The sequence below is a fragment of the Garra rufa genome, chromosome 15, assembly GCF_049309525.1.
Source record: "Garra rufa chromosome 15, GarRuf1.0, whole genome shotgun sequence".
NCBI classification, from domain to species: domain Eukaryota; kingdom Metazoa; phylum Chordata; class Actinopteri; order Cypriniformes; family Cyprinidae; genus Garra; species Garra rufa.
In genome coordinates, this window is record NC_133375.1 from 26776863 (window position 1) to 26798373 (window position 21511).

Sequence of the window (21511 nt, forward strand, 5' to 3'; positions counted from 1 at the left end):
ATGATCAGCTATGCCCTTTTGGCTATCACACCGTTTAGACTTTTTTAGGGCAAGTCGTTTTAAAGTTATTGGTGTTTATCGCTGAATGTGTCACGAATATCAAAAACAAAACCAATTTAACCCCGGTCTTGTAGATCTAGTACACACTCAAGTACATGAGGCTCATGGTTTTTAAAGCGTCTGTCTCACTCACTATTGCCGCGTTTCAGGCAAACCGTTACTCGTGTTTTTTCAACCTTCTACCCGTGAAAGTGCACCGGAACGGCCGTCAAACCCGTGACTTCCCACTCGTGAACTCGTACTAGATCGATATAATCCCAGTTCGGAGTTCTGGCGTGACATAGCCCGCGAAACCACTATGTCAGCACCTACTGGTGCGGTGTTTATGCAAGTGGTAACGTTACACAGTAAAAAAAAAATAGCCTTTAGGACAATATAACGTTGCGAACAAATTAATAATAATGTAATTATTATAAATGCGCTCAGGCAGTTTGGGGTGACTTGCCTGGAACGCTACAAAGTGAAGACGTAAACACATGAAACATATCCAGAGCCACTCTCAGAGAACACTTAATGATCATTTTATAATTTCATTTAAAATAATAATCATCAAATACACTAACTGAAATGCATAGGTTTTTAGTACAACCTGTCAAAAAAACGTTTGGTTAAGCCTGAAGAAATAATGACTGAAATATATATATAATGCATGCTGATGAAATCTGGCAAATGTGGCCAGAAAGTATCGTTGTGTTCCTGCCACAAGTGTACCTTCGGAGAGGATGTTTAGTACAAGTGGATACATTCTCTCACCTCAGCGGTCAAAATTGAGCCCTGAAAATCTCAACATGCTTACATTTTTTCATCATAACCTGACCTGAAAAAAAGCTAAGAAATGCATGCTGCTATGATAATCTCAGGAAAATATTAACAAACATGACCCTGCACATATTGCTCTCTCATATGCTGTTAAAGAGGAAGGATCAGTTTGGTTTATTGGTGTCTAATATAAAGAGAAATAACTTATTCCGTATTTTGTTCAAATGGGTGATGCGCAACTTCATTTTCATTCCCCCCCCCCCAAAAGGTAGACTCATACTTCCATGAGTTTACTTTTTATTTTCATTAAAAAAAGTTTGTTACAATAAACCATGTTCAACCAAAAAACATCTCTTTTTATTCATTTAAGGGTCATTGTAGCTGATGATGATTATAATAATAATAATAATAATAATAATAATGATAGTTTAATACCGTATACCACGAAACCGTGAAACCGTGATATTTTCTGAGACGATTATCATACCGTGAAAATCTCATACCGTTACAACCCTATTTGTGTGCACTCAGAATAACAACGAAACGTTGCGCTTTTGTAAAATAATAGAAGTAACAGATTTCGCTTTCTGCCATCTCGGTCTCTGTGAACTTAACTGTGAAACTTCGAAACTCTGTGTATACTTGTCTTACAGACATGAAAAATATAGTTTATCTATAGAGAGTGCAATGTCTACTTTTGAATGAACCAATTAAAAAAGAACAAATATTCTCATATTATGTAAGCTGTATAAAACATGCATACAGGTGTATCACTACTGCGGGGATGACAAGTCAGTGTTGTCGACTTCATCTCTTAAGAAGAAAACAAAGGAAGCACTAGTTTATTAATAAATTATTAAAACGTTAATGCAGCCTCCTTTACTGTTTTTCCCTAAAACATTCATAATTATTATATCTGTAGGTGTGCTGTGGCAAGCTTCTTTTTGCGTGCCCTTAAGCTCTTATTAGGCTATGTAGGCAATTACAGGCTTATTATTATGATTTATATGGTTTATTAAATGTGCGACTAATAGGCAAAATGAACAACTACAAGTCGACCAGAAAAATCTTTAATCAAGGGCAGCCATAATTCATATTAATAGTATTATATACACTATATAATACACTGTTTACAAAATATCTTTGTTCTGATTTCTTTATGAAGTACTGTGTAATTATTTTTTTGTTTTTGTTTTTAAAGAACAAATTAAATTTCTTTTGTCAATTAAATACCAGACATTGAAATTTGTTCTTTCATCAATTCATAATTCATAAAGTTTTTGTCCTCATCACAGGTTAAGGGTTCTCTTACTCAGCACATACTGTACACACTTAGGGCCCTATGAAATCTGTTTAAATTTTAAATTCCAAATTCCATTTTATTTTTTCCAAGTTCTATTTTTTCTGATTTAATTTATCTGGATTCTAGACTCGTTTTCAATGGTTAAATTAAACAGATATGAATCAAAAAGATTATCTAATTAATTGAAGTCTTGAAATGTACACAATTCACCAGCAATTTATTAAAGTTTAACAAAAAGTACATTTTAAGGCGCTGTGAAATAAGTTAATTTTTTTTTAAATTCAGTATTTTCCATGCATTTTCTGTATTCCATTTGAATGTTTTCAATAAGTTTAAATAATCAAAAGCATGTCTAATTAATTGATTTTATAGAACATTTTTTTTAAATATTTTATTTACTTTTCAGAAATACTATTTAAAATTTTTCTGGTAAATTAATTCCAGTAAATAATGTCTCATTGTAAACATTCCTTAAACTTATTTATAGTTTATATTTCTGTCACAATTTCGTCAAGTTAAACCAAACTTTTATTTTGACAGGTTGCTGTGAAAACCTTTAAGTTTCAGTTTGTGTATGATTTGACAATAGTTTTTTTTATACAAAATGGTAAAATGCTCATAAAGGGACTCTCAGAGCAGTTCTAGAGATTATTCATGTGTGATTTATTCATATATTGAAGCCGCAGAGGCTGGAAACACAGCAAGCATCACACTCACTTCAGTACAGTATGTGTGTAATAAACATAACTGCAACATTCATTCACACAGAGACACACAGAACATGCAGGATTCATATTTAAATAGCCTTTTTGCGGCTTAATAATCACAGATATTAGTCCATATCACATCTTGATTTAAGCGTACTGACCTTTTGAGCTACTTTTTTTGACATTCTGCATTATACAGTAAATTCATTTTTATGGCTTGATTCCATGATTCCATCTGCATTTTCTGCATCACAGAAATCAAGGGGCCTTTCCATATTCAGGAAAAACAAAAAAACAAATGGTATGAACAACCTTCAGCTTAAAGATTTACAACAGATGATCCTTAGCAGGGTCGGAGGTGATTAAATGAATCCATCATTGTGATTGCCAAGCAGCTTCAAATAAAAAAAAGCTCTTTATTGTCATAACAAGAAAGATGGAGACAATGCTGATCGAAAACAAAAAGAGAAATGGAGATAAATATGAGAGAATTTGGGGGAAGGAATATTCATCAAAATCTGTGTACTCTCATCGCCTGACGTCACTTCTCTGCAGTTCTGAGGTGATAATTCACATGTGATAGCAGTTGACAGCAGGCTCTAATTGGCCCTCGTGTGGGTGGTTGACCTTTAGCGAGTGTAACTCTCAGAGCATTGTCATCAGGATATTGTTGATGCTCTAAACACATCTCATTCTGTGATAGATGCACGACACCCCCTATTCTCAGAGGTGTATATATCTGGGCAGGTACAATGAAAAGAAATGAAATGAGGCGATTGTTGTTTTTAACAGTATCGATCACCAGGGTTATATCTTCTATGCTCTGTAGGTATTCAGTGCTGGTTTAAGTGCTTGAAATGTAATAGACTTCTCAAAAAGAGCAGTGTGGGTTTATGATTGGCTCAGGTTCTCTAATTCAACTACAAAGGTGATCTGCTGGTCCAAAGCCAGAGTGAGAGAGTTTCAGATCGATTGATGGAACTGTCACTTGTATTTTTATGCCAGTGCTATAAGTATATATATTTTTGTTTAGGCACAGAAGTTTTATAGGAGTTTTGTGAATCCCTAATTATCACAAATCATTTTTAAAAATTGTGCGTGTGTGTGTGTGTGCGTGTGTGTGTGTGTGTGTGTGTGTGTGTGTGCGTGTGTGTGTGTGTGTGTGTGGCCCAGTGAAAATGTTGTCATTTGAACTAATCTGAGGTATTAGCCTAACCAACTACTAGCAAGGAGAAAAAAGTTGTTAAACTTAAGTCCTTGTCCTCTTCTTCATCCAGCCTCATCCTCTGCCTTCTCCTCATCTATATCTTTGGCCCTATTCTCATCTTTATCCCCATCTTGATTGAGAACACTACTTACTGCTAGCAGCTGTGTAAGATAAGCCTTGGCCCAAAGCTTAAACACTGCCCTCACAATTATCATAGCTATTTTTACTCACAGTTTGGCAAAGCCTGGTAAATTTGGGCCATTTGTCTAGATCTCTATTTTTCAGGCCTGTAAATTAAACAAAAATATAAGCACAGAGAAACCAAATGATCCTAGTCACAACAAAGGGAGCTGCATACACAGATTGGATTCTAGGTACGATTTCTTTAGAATAAAATATCCATCGTATTACAATTTTCATTATTTCCTTTATACAACCTTGAAAGATTATCTCTTTTTAATTTCACTTCTGTTTAATTTCGTATGGAGCGTTGATTAAACTTTGATTTAGCTTATTGACGAGATGTTTTGAAATACATCTTTTCTTTTTTTCACTTTCAGAGCTGTGCAGTTTTTTTTAAATTAGATGTGACGTGCAAAGCTGGTCTAAAAGAACACAATAAGCCTAAATTGAATCTAACTGTCTGAAAAGACCTTCTAAACAAAGCGTGGCGCTCAATAAATGGCTGTGGTGGTTTTAGATTTTATCATTGCATTACTGCTGATGTTCGATTACTGTTTTCAATGCTCAGAGAATAAAATGTGAAAAGACCTGTTACCATAGTGCTTTTCCATTTATGAATTTTCAATTTAGGACACTGCTTAGTACATTGCTAAACACTTTCTCATACTCTTTCTCCTCCAAATTATTGCCCTTTTGTATAAAAGAGCCTTTTCCATGCTGGGGGAAGTTGGCGTCAGCTGATCCATTTCTGAGCCACTGGGAAACTTTTGGGAGTTTTTTGCTTGCTTTTGACCAGAGGTTTAAGCTGTTTTGTCACATTTTTGTGTGTATGGCAATTGCATTTGTATATTTTGTGTACATCTGTGCATTTGTGTTTTGTTGATGTTCTTCTTAGCAGAGGGCAGCGATTAGCATCATCAATGAGAGGTGTTTGTCAGCTGCAACAATTGAAAGCTGTGTGTGTGTCTTCGTGTGTGTGTGTGCGAGAGAGGCTGAGTGGGCGGATGTGGATAACATGCTAATGATACTGCTGTTACACTTCCTGCATGACTCATCGCAGTGTGATCCAGCACACTTTCTCAGTGTGGGCACACACACACACTCACAATCTCTTTTAAAGCCTGAGATATGATATATAACTGCATTCATTCTGCTCTTTCTGAAGGCATGCTGGGATGCTCATAAGTGGGTATATCACAGGCTGTATGTTTCTTCTGAAATGCTACTAAACTTTTAGATGTGCAGTGAAATCAACTCTGAGTGCTTAGCTGGGGTGTAAACTGTACTAAATGATAATAAGAACTGTTGTAATAATTTAAAAACACTGTTAAATGTACTCTTTAGCAAATCTCAAAATTAATATCTATTCATGCTAGTGGTTGCCAGTGCCAAGTGTGATATTATTTTTAATTACCCGCATTCACTGGTAAGTTTTTTTTCTGTTTGGCCAGTAAATGATGTGAGTGGGATGTATAAATCTGGTATAAAGTATACATTTGGTTATTTTATGGATTATTTTTTTTTTATCAAATTCAAATTATTATATTTTATAGGCCTACACTGCCATTCAAAAGTTTGGGATCAATCAGTTTTATTTATTTATTTATTTTTAAAGAAGTTTCTTATTCTCATCGAGGCTGTTTATTTGATCAAAAATACAGAAAATGCAGAAAAATACAGAAAAAATCATAATATTGTGAAATATTATTACAATGTAAAATTTTTTTTTCTATTTTAATGTACAGTTGTGGCCAAAAGTTTTGAGAATGACACAAATATTAGTTTTCACAAAGTTTGCTGCTAAACTGCTTTTAGATCTTTGTTTCAATTGTTTCTGTGATGTACTGAAATATAATTACAAGCACTTCATACGTTTCAAAGGCTTTTATCGACAATTACATGACATTTATGCAAAGAGTCAACATTTGCAGTGTTGGCCCTTCTTTTTCAGGACCTCTGCAATTCGACTGGGCATGCTCTCAATCAACTTCTGGGCCAAATCCTGACTGATAGCAACCCATTCTTTCATAATCACTTCTTGGAGTTTGTCAGAATTAGTGGACTTTTGTTTGTCCACCCGCCTCTTGATGATTGACCACAAGTTCTCAATGGGATTAAGATCTGGGAGTTTCCAGGCTATGGACCCAAAATTTCAACGTTTTGGTCCCCGAGCCACTTAGTTATCACTTTTGCTTTATGGCACGGTGCTCCATCGTGCTGGAAAATGCATTGTTCTTCACCAAACTGTTGTTGGATTGTTGGAAGAAGTTGCTGTTGGAGGGTGAGCCCACTCCCTTGGATGAGAAGCAACCCCACACATGAATGGTCTCAGGATGCTTTATTGCTGGCATGACACAGGACTGATGGTAGCGCTCACCTTTTCTTCTCCGGACAAGCCTTTTTCCAGATGCCCCAAACAATCGGAAAGAGGCTTCATCAGAGAATATGACTTTGCCCCAGTCCTCAGCAGTCCATTCGCCATACTTTTTGCAGAAGATCAATCTGTCCCTGATGTTTTTTTTGGAAAGAAGTGGCTTCTTTTGCTGCCCTTCTTGACACCAGGCTATCTTCCTGAGTAAGCTCTGCACTGGTGGCACTCCGATCCCGCAGCTGAATCCTCTTTAGGAGACGATCCTGGCGCTTGCTGGACTTTCTTGGACGCCCTGAAGCCTTCTTAACAAGAATTGAACCTTATTCCTTGAAGTTCTTGATGATCCTATAAATTGTTGATTTAGGTGCAATCTTAGTAGCCACAATATCCTTGCCTGTGAAGCCATTTTTATGCAACGCAATGATGGCTGCACGCGTTTCTTTGCAGGTCACCATGGTTAACAATGGAAGAACAATGATTTCAAGCATCACCCTCCTTTTAACATGTCAAGTCTGCCATTCTAACCCAATCAGCCTGACATAATGATCTCCAGCCTTGTACTTGTCAACATTCTCACCTGAGCTAACAAGACGATTACTGAAATGATCTCAGCAGGTCCTTTAATGACAGCAATGAAATGCAGTGGAAAGTTTTTTTCGGGATTAAGTTAATTTTCATGGCAAAGAAGGACTATGCAATTCATCTGATCACTCTTCATATACTTCATATTCTGGAGTATATGCAAATTGCTATTATAAAAACATAAGCAGCAACTTTTCCAATTTCCAATATTTATGTAATTCTGAAAACTTTTGGCCACGACTGTACATTCAAATCTAATTTATTCCTGTGATCAAACCTGAATTTTCAGCATCATTCCTCCAGTCTTCAGTGTCACATGATCCTTCAGAAATCATTCTAATATGACGAATTATTATCAGCGCTGGAAACAGTTTTAATATTAATATGCTTAATATTTTTTTGAATCTGTGATTCTTTGGTTAATAAAAAGTAAAAAAAAAAAAAAAAAGAACAGCATTTATTTACAATAGAAATCTTTTCTAACAATATACACTACCATTCAAAAGTTCAGGTCAGTCTCTTTTTTTCATTAAAGTTTACAAAAAAAATATTTGGCAGCACAACTGTTGCCAACATTGATAATTCTTATAATAAATCAGCATATTGGAATGATTTCTGAAGGATCATGTGGCACTTAAGACTGGACTAATGGCTGACGAAAAATCAGCTTTGCATCAGAGGAATAAATTATAAATTTAAAGTTTATTAAAATGGAAACAAGTATTTTAAACTGTAATAATATTTCAGAATATTACTGTTTTTTTTTCTGTATTTTTAATCAAATAATTGCTGCCCTGATGAGCATAAGAGACTACTTTAAAAAACATTACAATTCAAAACTTTTGAATGGTAGTGTGACCCTGGAAGTCTTTAGGTAGCACAGGTGTATTTGTAGCAATAGCCAACAATACACTATTTATGCCATAAATTATTAGGATATTAAGTATTTTTGATTAGTAATATCCATTACTAAGAACTTTATTTGGACTATGTTAAAGGCGGTTTCCTTAATCTAATTTTTTTTTTTTTGCACCCACAGATTCCACATTTTCAAATAGTTGAATCTCAGCCAAGCCTTACATCAATGGAAAGCTTATTTATTCAGCTTTCAGGATAAACCCTTATGACTGTTTTTTTGTTCCAGGGTCAAATATCGACTTTATATTGGCCATCAGCCACCCTGATTTCTAAGATATTGCATTGGCCATCAGAAATCTATATCAGTCGTCCTCTAATTCATACTGTACATTTTAATATTTTGAATAATGTTTATAGAATTTTAATATAGGCCATTTATCAGCTCTCAGCCATAACATGAAAATAATTATGCATTTATCAGAATTGTCCATGATTATAATATTAGTGCATGCTTAGTTATTGAAACACACACACACACACACACACACACACGCACACGCACACCAACACACATAGCACATATGAGTCCAACTATTCCATAAATAGTGTTCAAGATTGTAAAGATAAGGAAACAGGCAGCCATTTTCCAGTTATTCAATATAACATGTGGTACTTTATCTTAATCTGCAGGTGTATTGATATAACTCACTCCCTCCTGGTGCCTTCATAGGGGCTTCAGCGTTAACAAAGCATCCCTGCGTCTCTCTGCCGTAAGCAATGTTCTTCTCAACGCTCTGATTTGCTGGATTTCATGGATTTCGGCATCATTCATTCTGTGTCGTGCTGTGTTTCTAACCCTCTCTTACAGTTTTCCCAGTGTGTCTAATGGAGAGTTACTTCAGCGGGATAATGTGTTATATATGATGTGTGACATGTTAACACACTAATGCTGATTTCAAGCAATATCTAGTGTGACGTAGATTTCACATTTCTATTGCATTCTTGTGCTGTTAAAATTAGCATCTTAACGAAGGCGATTAATTTTTCCAGTTGAACAGTGTTAAAAATATTTGACACAGTTAAAGGATAACTATTGCCAAAATGCAACCTGGGCTGTTTTTTTTTTACTGTAAACGAGACAAACTTATATCTAAAAGCATAATTACGACAAACGAGCCGTTTTTGAGATTGACCGTGTTTTCATTTTGTGGTCAATGGCCGGTGAATGGGAGTACTAGGGGCATAACTTTGAGCGCATAAAAATCGATATTTTTACAACACAGGCTCGACACACCATGAAAATTTGCTCGAAGTATCGCCTGGGTCTCTACACATGAACTCGAGCATTGAGAACATTGTTTGTGTACACAGAGTTTACTAAAAAGAAAGGTTTTGAACAACTCACTTTCACTGTTTGGGTTTCCGCTCACGGCCGTCTTGCCAGTTAAGAAGTGTCGATCTCCGAATGCGAATGAATGGACTCCATAGGACGAAATATTAGGCTTATATGAGGCTCTTTTTACAACTAGAAGGTTAATATTGTTTTTCACTTGCGACAAAACAACGAATTAGCCGTGCATTTATATGGAAATATGCTTTAGGAGCTATCCATCTTTACTCTCCTCCCATTCGGAGATCGACACTTCTTGACTGGCAAGACGGCCGCGAGCGGAAACTCAAACAGTGAAAGTGAGTTGTTCAAAAACTTTCTTTTTAGTAAACTCTGTGTACACAAACAATGTTCTCAATGCTCGAGTTCATGTGTAGAGACCCAGGCGATACTTCGAGCAAAGTTTCATGGTGTGTCGATCCTTCTTAGTGTTGTAAAAATATTGATTTTGATGCTCTCAAAGTTATGCCCCTAGAACTCCCATTCACTGACCATTGACCACAAAACGAAATCACGGTCAATCTCAAAAATGGCTCGTTTGACGTAATTATGCTTTTAGATATAAGTTTGCCTCGTTTACAGTAAAAAAAAAAAAAAAAACAGCCCAGGTTGCATTTTGGCAATAGTTATCCTTTAACTGCTGCTTCGGGTTTTTTTTGTTTTTGTTTTTTTTTCTCGGGAAAGCTACAGGTGATGAGGGAGCTTCAGTAGAACAACTGAACTGTGGTCAGATGAGAGGTTGTCAGGCCATATGTCAGTAAAAACGTAAAAATGTACTTGCTCGTAGCACATGCACTTTAACTGCACGCACACATGTTGTGGTGCACACTGTAGCCTGTATTTTCATATTAAAGTGTGAATGAAACTACGAGCATGCATGTCAGATCCATGTCACGTTTAGCAGAGGCAGCTCTTAAAGTAATAGCAGCCAAATAACCTAACTCAGCTGCTGTGATGTCTATTAATCAAAAAACAAAAGGGGGAAAAAAAGAAATCAATAACTTTTGTAGCTTTAAGGATTCATCTATATTTAATTTAGTATTTAGTGTCTGATAACTTTATTACATTTGTGTATATTTCCTACTTTCTGAAGAGCACAGGTATGGAGATCCAAACCTGCAAAATAAATAAATACATTTTAAAATAAAATAAATTACTTGATAAAACAAATATAGTTCATTCTTAATTAAATTTAATCCTGATTTTATTTTTATTACTTTTTCCTTTATGTAATATTATCTTTTAAACTTTTTATTTTTTTTTTAAATGTAGTTTTATGGTTATTAATTAATTAATTAAAATTTTTTTTTTAAATATACACAAGGAAAAGTAAAAAGACATTAATAAATAAATAAATCTGGAAATGAATACAATGTTAATAAATGTTAATAAATAAATATCTATCTCAAGTCTAATAAATGTTAAAATTGATAGCTCTCAATTATACTGTAATGCTGAATGGCTATAGTCAGTGGTTAAATATTAGGGGGAAAAAGAACAATTTTATAAAGATATCAGTAATATTGGTATCAGTGAAACAGTACTTACCTTTAGTCAGACAACCTTCAATTGTTTTTACATTAATTTGAAGACTGAATGTGAAATTATATAAACATAATGTTAGATAATTCGGTTAATCGCGATTAAATTCACAATAATGTGTGATTATTTAGTTTTTTGTTTTTGATTGACAGCACAATTACATTTATGATTCCAGTCACTCTTTTTCATGTTAAGTCTACAAAAAGTAGTATTTGGGAATAAACGGTCTAAAATATATTGATATTAGGCTAAAAAAAACCCACACGTCAACTCTATGGCAGCCACTTGCAAGTTTTGCTTAAGTTATGCATAGCCACAGTGTTGAGTTCTTCATGAGTATGCATCATTTGAAACGATTAATTTCTTCTAGTGTAAAGCCTTTCGTGGAAATCATTACTTTAAAGGGTTAATAGGAATTGTCTTTTGTCTCATTTTCACATCAATTTAGCTATGTCACTGATTATACCCTGGATAATTTTCTTTTTACTCCCGGCTGTTTCACAAGTCATTTGTCAATAAATCCCCATAAATTTGATTTGTAAATTTTATGAAAGCCATTAAATGTCTATTATGCAGGTAGAGCCGCAGCGCAGATTCAAATTAATATAAGGAAGCTTGTCTTTGTTCTCTGACTTACCCTTGACTCAGAGTTCTTCCAACCACATTACCGTCTCGCAGAAGTCAATAGCTTAGTCAGACTCTTTTATAATTTCCAAAGAATTGAGGACTTGCTGACCAAAGAACTCTTTTGGGCCAGAGTTATGTAAATTGTTCATGCTCCTCTGCAAGTATAGTTTGCTGCCACAGTAATGTAATTGATTATTGATTAGAGAAACTAACGCCTGCATCACTCTGATGTGAATATATTTTGACGTCTACATATTTTTTAATATTTAACCCTTAAATGCATAAATGTTTCACCAATCATTATTACATAGTTGGGTATTTAGCGACCCCGGACCTATATATCAAGCACACATGGAACTTCTGCAATAAGATGCATTTAGAACGATCACATAATTCAAGATATGGGGGCAGAAAATGTATATATTTATATCATTTCTTATAGTAAATCAATATCACATGAAGAGTGCCGTTTTTCTTTCAAAAATCAGCATGACTACAAATGTGATATTGATTTAATACGACAGTTCAATAAACAAGAAGTTAATATTAAAAGACTTATGTTTTAGACAGCATATTTCCTGTTTTTGCTCTATTTCACCAACAAAAATCATTCCAAACACAGCCACAGTACTGTTTTGCGTCTTTGAGCAAGAAGACGGTGTTTTGTTCCTGAATGAATCAACCGTTTAAATGATTTAAGTATTTCAAATATAGCTGCATTAACGTGTAAATACATCTAAATGCCACTTCATATGCAACTTCTGCAAAGATGAATTCTGTTGATACTGATTTAATTTGCTTGGTAACAGCCTAAATGTATTATTATTATAACTGGCTAATTAAATGTAAGAATTTGACTCAAAAGATGAGAAAAAAATGGCTTTAAAAATTTAAAACTGTCCATAAAATTTTAACTTATTGGAAAATAATGATTTATATAACTGCTGTGAACTGACCACACAGAATATGAAGAATATCAAAAACTTTAGGAATCAGCGTGGTAGTCCTTAAGCACAATAACACGCACACAGCAAAATATCGTCTGATTATCCTTATTGATAAAATCCCAGAAAATATTGAGATATTATTTTTTGTCAATATTACTACTACTATGTCGTCCTCAGACGAGCCTTCCATCGTTGCCTCCAGTCGTCCCGATTCTCCATGCATCTGGCCAGTTCGTTGGTGCTCTGGGCTCCTGAATCCCTCTTGAGTATGTCCACGTATGTTAGCGTGGGACGTCCTCTTGACCGGTGGCCATGTGTTGGTTCCCATAGCACCAGCTTGCTAGCTGGCAACTCTCGATGTCTTAGGCAATGTCCTGCAAGTCTCATTCTCCTCACAGCAATCTTGTTGCTCACCCTTGGTACTCCCTCATACAGTGATTTGTTGGTTACATGCGCACTCTTGCTGATGTTAAGCACTACACGCAGCATCCTGGTGTAGCACCCGTCCAGGGACTTCTCTAGGGTTGGATTGAGGGTCCAGCATTCACTGCCATAGAGGAGAACGGACTCTACCGTCGCATAGAAGAAGCAGAGTTTGATTTGGCGGGAGAGATTGGAGTTCCATACACTGTTCATGCCGTTCAGGGCCCTCCATGCAAGTGCCTTCCTCACTTTTAGATCTTGCTCAGTTGAGTTGACCCATGCGCCCAGGTATTTGAAGTCCTCAACTTCTTTCAGCACAATGTCTCCTGCTGTTATCAGAGGTTGATGTTCTGGTGGAACATTGTAGGTCATGACCTCAGTTTTCTTTGCATTTACCCTAAGGCCAACCTTTCTGCACTCTAGCTCTACCCTGTGTAGTAGTTCTTGTGCTTGTTTCATATTGTCGGAGAGCAGACTGATGTCATCCGCATAGTCAAGGTCTGTCAGGACTACTGCCAGGTGTCGACTTGACTTCCTTGGTGTCAGCGTGAAGCCAAGTTCCTGCTCTCGCCCACTGATTGCCTTCTTGAGCGCATAATCAAGGACTATTATGAAAAGGAAGGGGGCTAGTGTATCCCCTTGCATAACTCCAGCCAGGATGTCAAACTCCTCGCTGTTGCCATCTGGGGTCACCACCCTGGCCCTTGTTCCTGAGTACATGGACTCTATTGCCCGGAGTAGGTTCGGAGGAATTCTGTATGCCTTCAGAATCTTCACCATCGTGCCTCTGTAAATCGAGTCAAATGCCTTTTTGAAGTCTATGAAACATAGGACTGCTGTCAGGTTGTCCCTCCTCACCTCCTCTATCAATCTCCTGAGTGCTAAAATCTGGGCTGTAGCAGTTCGCCCTTCTCGAAAGCCGTTCTGATTTGCTCTCAAATGAGGGTCGATTGCTTGCCGGACCCTGTTTAGAATCATGCGGTTGTAGATTTTTGCAGTGATACAGGTCAGGCTGATGCCTCGGTAATTGTCCGGCTTTGAGAGGTCTCCGGATTTAGGCACTGGCACGATGTTTGATAGAGACCACATATCAGGCAGCCGATTGTGCAGCAGAGCAAGGTTGCAGAACTCTAAAATGATGTCATCAAGATCACAGTTCTTCAGCACCTCTGGGGGTATGCCATCCGGACCAGCGCTTTTTCCCACTCTTACTGTGGCTATTGCCCTGGCGAGCTCTCCGAGTGTGAAGGGACCATCGTTGATGTTCAGGTTTGGGAGGTCTGATAGTATTTCTTCTTCCTCAGCTGCATCTGCTGTTTCTCCCAGCAGCCTTTTGAAGTGGCTTAACCAGGTCGTCACCCTCTCCTCCGGGCTGTGTCCCTCCACCTGTCCCTCCTTGGTCCTCTTCCGCCCCGTCATTTCATTGATGACCCTCCAGGCCTCCCCATACTGCTGTTCCCCTTGCGCCGCCTGCACCCTCCGCACTCTTTCCATCAGTTCTTCCCCTTTGATGGTATCATAGGTTCTAAAAAGAAACTGTTTGGCTTCGTTCAGCTCGTTACGCCTCTCCGCAGTTGGTTCCCGCTCAAAAATGAAGCGGGCTTCCTCCACCCTCCCACGTGCTACTATAACCTCTGGATGTTTTGATCGCAGGGAGGTTCTGACTTTCTCCATCTTAGGCACGCACAGTCTGGTCGCCTCCTTGTTCGCAGTGACAAATCTCCTGTATTCGCCGCTTGCCTCCGCTCCCCTGTCCAGCTGCTGGAATCGTCTCCTCACCTCCTCTGTGTATCTGGTTAGAAGGCCAGGGTCACTTGAGAAAGCTTTCCAGTTATACCGGATTTTGGGACTTGGTTTGGGGACCCTGAGGCTCAGGCGAACTCTCATTGAGACCACGCGGTGGTCTGAGCCCACAGAACTAAAAGTGCTGTATGGCTCAGCATTCATGATGGAGTTCCTCCACTTCTTCCTCACTAGGATGTAATCTAGCTGTCGTAGCGTTCCTGAGGCTCGGTCCCGGAAGGTCCACCTCTTTCCTGTTCTCTTCCGGAAGACGGTATTTGCCGCTAGTAACTCGTGCTCCGTGAGAAAGGCAGTGAGGTAGGTACCGTTGCGGTTGGTAGAGTCGTGGTAGGGGAAGGGTACGTCCTCTGGTCCCAGCCTCGCATTGAAGTCCCCAAGAATTGCCAGGAAGTTGTGCGCTGGGACGCCGCGGACCGCTCTTACAAGGTCCTCAAAGAACTTCTCCACCTCGTCAGATGGTGCCACGTTGGTGGGTGAGTACGCGACTATGACAGTTGTTACTGGGTTACCCGAGAACTCTGCGCACAGAATCCTGTCGGTGTGGGGGTAAACCCGGCGGAGAGCCTTACGTGCCCGCGGGCCCAGCATCAACCCTACACCGCCTGTTGCGGCTTGGGCATCGTTCCTCCATGCTGATGCGGAAATGAACGTGCATCTCTCCACTCTGCGGTAAAGTATCGGGTCATCAGTGTGCACTCTCCTGTGTTCTTGGACCCCCAGGATCTCCACTCCCCGTTCCTCCGCACAGTGTGCAAGTTCTATCAACCTCGCTTCTTCTCTCGCTGTGCATGCGTTGAAGGTTCCCATAACAACTGGTCTCCGACAGCGCATGAGTGCATTGGACGGGGTGATGTTGTCGGACAGGACCCTCCCTGGGACAATCAAAGGGTTTGAGGTCCTGTCGTCATGGTGTCCCCCAAGAGGAGGACCAGCACCACCGTCCGCCGCGATGTTCCTGCGGACTCCCGCCGCTGGAAGTATAGGATTTGGGATGACTTTGTGCTCCATGTTTGGCTTTACTATGCTGATAGCGGACTGTGGGGCGCAACTCCTCACAGTCCCGATTTTATTTCAGAGTAATCCTCTCTTAGACAGGTTGCCATCCAAGGCTATGAGCCCTATCTGCCCATGCTATTTAACCCCTAGCTGGGACAGTGGTTGGCAGACGCCAGGGCATGTCCACACACCGGTGGGCCTGCACGTCATGCCTCTGGGGCCCACTGCTGCTCCGAGATCCCCTACAGATTAGCCTGGGACCTCGCGGAACCCAGTATCCGTGTGTGGCCACATGGAGGCACTGCAGGAGTCAATATTGCACACCCCTAATTAGGAGTGAAACATTATGTCATTATTGTCCATCAAATAGTGCCACCTCGAGGAATAAAGAAAAATTGCATGTATTAAGTCAGATATTTCCATATTTTTGCCCATGAAAAATATACTTACACTACTACACATCTCGGGTCTCTAGTGACCCTATACACTTTTTACGAAAAATGAATCAAAAAACAGATATTCTATAACCGCTCCAAAGACCCAATCTAAGTCAAATGATTTGCGATACACGCTTTAAATTCCTGTTCTGAATCAAATGATTTGTGATATGCAATTTGAATTCCTGTTCTGAATCAAATGATTTGTGATGTGCGATTTGAATTCCTATTCTGAATCAAATGATGCATGATATGTGATTTGAATTCCTATTCTGTATTAAATGATTCACGATACACGCTTTGAATTCCTGTTCTGAATCAAATGATGCATGATATGTGATTTGAATTCCTATTCTGTATTAAATGATTCACGATACACGCTTTGAATTCCTGTTCTGAATCAAATGATGCATGATATGTGATTTGAATTCCTATTCTGTATTAAATGATTCACGATACACGCTTTGAATTCCTGTTCTGAATCAAATGATGCATGATATGTGATTTGAATTCCTATTCTGTATTAAATGATTCACGATACACGTTTTGAATTCCTGTTCTGAATCAAATGATGCATGATATGTGATTTGAATTCCTATTCTGTATTAAATGATTCATGATACACGCTTTGAATTCCTGTTCTGAATCAAATGATGCATGATATGTGATTTGAATTCCTATTCTGTATCAAATGATTCACGATACACGCTTTGAATTCCTGTTCTGAATCAAATGATTTGTGATATGTGATCAGATTGGAGCGTTTCGAAACAGTGAATCTTTTTGCGAGGCAGTGGTAACTGCAACTTATGCAACTTACAGTGTTTTTATTAAATAATGATCACATTAGACACAGCTTCCATTGTATTAAAAACATTTTATTTTGGAGCTCCCTCCAAAGATTTTCTATTGGATTTAGGTCTGGAGACTGGATAGGCCACTCCAGAACCTTGATATGCTTCTTACGGAGCCACTCCTTGGTTTTCCTGGCTGTGTGCTTTGGGTCATTGTCATGTTGGAAGACCCAGCCACGACCCAACTTTAATGCTCTGACTGAGGGAAAGAGGTTTTTGCCCAATATGTCACAATACATGGCCCCGTTCATACTCTCCTTAATACAGTGCAGTCGTCCTGTCCCCTGTGCAGAAAAACAACCCCAGAGCATGATGCTTCCAGCCCCATGCTTAACTGTAGGTATAGTATTATTGGGATGATACTCATCATTCTTCTTCCTCCAAACACGGCAAATGGAGTTAAGACCAAAAAGTTCTACTTTGGTCTCATCTGACCACAGGATTTTCTCCCATGACTCCTCTGGATCATCCAGATGGTCCCTGGTAAACTTCAAATGGGCCTGGACATGGGCTGAACCTTCCGTGCGATGCATGATTTTAAACCATGACGTCTTAGTGTATTACTAATAGTAGCCTTGGAAAAGATGGTCCCAGCTCTATTCACGGCATTGACCAGCTCCTCCCGTGTAGTTCTGGGCTGATTCTTCACCATTCTTAGCATCATTGATACCCCACGAGGAGAGATCTTCCGTGGGGCCCCAGTCCGAGGGACATTGACAGTCATCATTAGCCTCTTCCATTTTCTGACAATTGCTCCAACAGTTGTTCTTTTTTCACCAAGCTGCTTGGCAATTGCCCCATAGCCCTTTCCAGCTTTGTGAAGGTCTACAATTTTGTCTCTTGTGACTTTTGACAGCTCTTTGGTTTTGCCTATGTTGCTACTTAGACTTTGGCTGATTGTGGGGTGCACAGGTGTCTTTAAGACAGCTAACGACCTCAAACAGGTGCTACTAATTTAGAATCATGAGCAGAGTGTAGCTGGACTATTTAAAAGCAAAATAACAGGTCTTTGAGGGTCAGAAATCTGGCTGATAAGCAAGTGAGCAAATACTTACTTGACACAGTAATTCACAAATAAATTGTTAAAAAAACCATACAATGTGATTTCCGGATTTTTATTTTAAGATTCTGTCTCTCACAGTGGAAATGCACCTATGCTGAAAATTGTAGACCTCACCATGATTTCTAAGTAAGAGAACTTGCAAAATACTTATTGACCTCACTGTATATATATATATATTCTCCTTGTTATATTGTTTATAATGAACATATATAGAGGAATACTAAGAAAGTTGACATAAAACTTAAAAAAAATGAGGGAGGGAGATTGTAGTTAATGACGTCTCAGGTCACTAAAGACCCAAGGTATGCATTTAAGGGTTAAAAATACTTTTTAATGTATAATTATTATAAATTTGCATGATTAAAATTGGTCACTCCTCACCGGTCAAAACAATGACACTTCTTCGCTTGATAACCGGCCTAGTGGTATTAAATAATTGCTGATTGCACTCTGCAGTTATGCCGTCCCTGGAATAACACACTCTCTATTCATTTCATCTGCTCACTAGAAAGAAATAACCTTCAGAAACCAATTTTATTTTTCAGGGGAAAAAAAAAATTTCTTCAATTCTTGAGTCTGAATGGGACAATGACCCTCAGACCCTCACAGAGCTTGTCTCTTCTTGCTGCTATTATTCCTGTATTTGCTTTAAATGACCTTCCCAATGACTCGCCTGAACCAGACTATTCAACACACAGCAGTTTCTGTAAAATCAATTTGCTGGGCCACATTTTCGTCTTCTATACCTCTTGTTAGTCGAATTGTTAGTGCTTTTGTTCATTTTGGTGACAGCTGATCGTAGGGTTTGTCAAAGTGAAAGGACTACTTGCGAAAGTCCTACTTTTTTTTTTTTTATTTGAATAGCCTTTGTTGCAACCTTTCTTTTTTACAGTTTCAAGACCGAGGTGAAATGAGAAGAGTCTGTTGTCATTTTACGCCATGACATTGTGCCCTAACCCACACAACCGTGAGTTAAATAAGTGATATTCTTTTAGAAAGCATTGAAGTCTTTCATGAAGATTCAAATGTAGCTGTTTCTATTTTTAAGTCCTGTGTTCTGATTCCACCGTCAGAAACATCAAAGGCGTTTTGGTTTGAGGCTGAATTTGCGGCTTGTGATGCCAATGGGAACGCGCCTATTCCCTGCAAACTAAAATCCAAATAAATAAATATATAATAATAAATCAAGAAATAAATACAGAACTCTGGGAGCGAGGGGACTTAACCAGCTCTCTTTTTTCTTGCCTACTTGATCTTCCAGTGTGAGACAACCACATAAACAGATGCAAAATAAAAACAGCCATTATGGGTTTTTTTTCTTTTACTGTGACATTGAGTCTTAGAATAAACTTTTGCGCGTTCCATATAATCCTCTCATCTTTTGTGCATTTTGTTCGTTTCAAAGTAATATCCCTCCATCCTTGTCGCCAGCCTTGTCTGTTAAAGGGCCTGTTGTCACGGCCACTGGGCTAGATGATGCGTGACCCGCGGAGTCCAGAAATTTCACAGATGAGCAACAGAGGCCAATGAGAGAGGATGAGCTTTGTCATTACTGTGAGATGCACTGCGTGGCATTCATCACTCAGAAAAGATTCTCCTCCCTCGCTTTCCTTCTCCTTCAGTCTCTCTCTCTTTCTCTCACTCAGTTGCTCTCTTTGCTCTGTGAAGCTGGAAATGGGGTATGATTTAACTTCAGGCCATTTCATTGTTCCCTTTAAGCTTCTTAGCTCTAAAATATTCATATTTTGGGCACAGGAAGCAAAATCTGTGACAGCACAGAGAGCAGACAAGAAGAGGGAAAAAAGGACAAGAGTATGAAACAGAAATAAGATATTTCTGTAGCCGATGTGTTTAGATAAGCTGCAGACAGGCTCGTTTTCAATGCTTATCTCTTTCACTTCATCCTTCTCTGCTTTTCTGTCTATTTCTTCACTTTCTGTCCATCAGTCACGTCTTTTTAAAGCAATAGTTCATCCAAAAATGAAAATACCAGACTTGGGTGACTTTATTTCTTCTGTCGAACTTTATACAATATACTGGAAGCGAATGAGGATTGGGCTTGTCAAGCTTCATAATGGCAAAAGTATTGTAAAAGTGATTCATAAAACTTCTAACTGACTCACATTTTTCACTGAAAATCTTGACATCAGCCAGAAGTAATGTAATAATACTTCACAATATTACTGTTTTAATATACGTACCAGTCAAAAATTTTTGAACAGCAAGATTTTTAATGCTTTTTTACATTAAAAATCACCAGGCCTCCGTTTATTTGATCTAAAGTACAGCAAAAACAGTACAATTTTGAAATATTTTTACTATTTAAAATAACTGATTTCTAATTGAATATGTTTTAAAAAGTAATTTATTCCTGTGATTTCAAAGCTGGATTTTTAGCATCATTACACCAGTCACATGATCTTCAGAAATCATTCTAATATTTTGATTTGCTGCTCAAAAACATTTAGTATTATTATGTTGAAAACAGCTGAGTAGAATTTTTTTTTCAAGTTTCTTTGAATAGAAAGTTCAGAAGAACAGCATTTATCTGAAATAGAAATCTTTTTTACATTACACATTGTAAATGTCTTAGTCATCACTTTTGATCAATTTAAAGTATCCTTGAAAAATGAAATACTTTCTGTAATTTATTTCGAATAGTATAGTATATAACGTTACAAAAGCTTTTAAATAAAATTAAAATGAATGCTGATCTTTGGATCTTTCTGTTCATCAAATAATCCTAAAAATATAACTGTTTTAAATATTGATAATGTTTCTTGAACAGCAAATCAGCATATTAGAATGATTTCTGAAGGATCATGTGACACCGAAGACTAATGATGCTGAAAATTTTGCTTTGATCACAGAAATAAATTAAATTTTAAAATATATTCAAATACAAAGCATACAAATACAAGTATTTTACAGTATTACTGCTTTTGCTGTATTTTGCATCAAATAAATGCAGGCTTGGTAAGCAGAAGAGAATTACTGTTCAAAAACTTTTGACTGGTTGTGTATCAAATTAATTTGGCCATGGAGAGCATAAGAGGCTTCTTTAAAAAACATTTCAAATTCTTACAATAGTACAGTTCATAAATGAAGCTTGAAAGCTCTGATCCCTAGTTATTATATTTAAAGTGAATTAAAGTGACTGGTTCATTGTTGAAAGTTTCTCTTTGTGTGTTACTGTTTGTCATTTAGATGTGGAATTATGCGGGTAAGCAAATGCAAAACTGAACTGTCTCTTTAAGTCTGTAACGCAGTGCACTCTATGTCTGTTTGTGTTTTAAAGTGGAATCCGTTGTGGGGTTCAGTGTCAAAGCACATTGCACTAATTATACATCATTATATTGTTATCAACTTGTTGCAGTGAGCTGGTGTGTATTCCACTTC

At 37.9% G+C, this 21511-nt stretch overlaps 1 protein-coding gene across 1 annotated transcript in view; it reads left to right on the plus strand.

Annotated features, from left to right (window-relative positions):
* nphp4 (nephronophthisis 4) overlaps positions 1-21511 on the plus strand; it is a 239143-nt gene that overhangs the window by 58145 nt on the left and 159487 nt on the right. Inside the window, exons 5-7 of the mRNA XM_073819843.1 lie at positions 14116-14358; positions 14482-14939; positions 15483-15951. Coding sequence (XP_073675944.1) covers positions 14116-14358; positions 14482-14939; positions 15483-15951 — 1170 coding nt within the window. The remainder of the gene's footprint in view (positions 1-14115; positions 14359-14481; positions 14940-15482; positions 15952-21511) is intronic.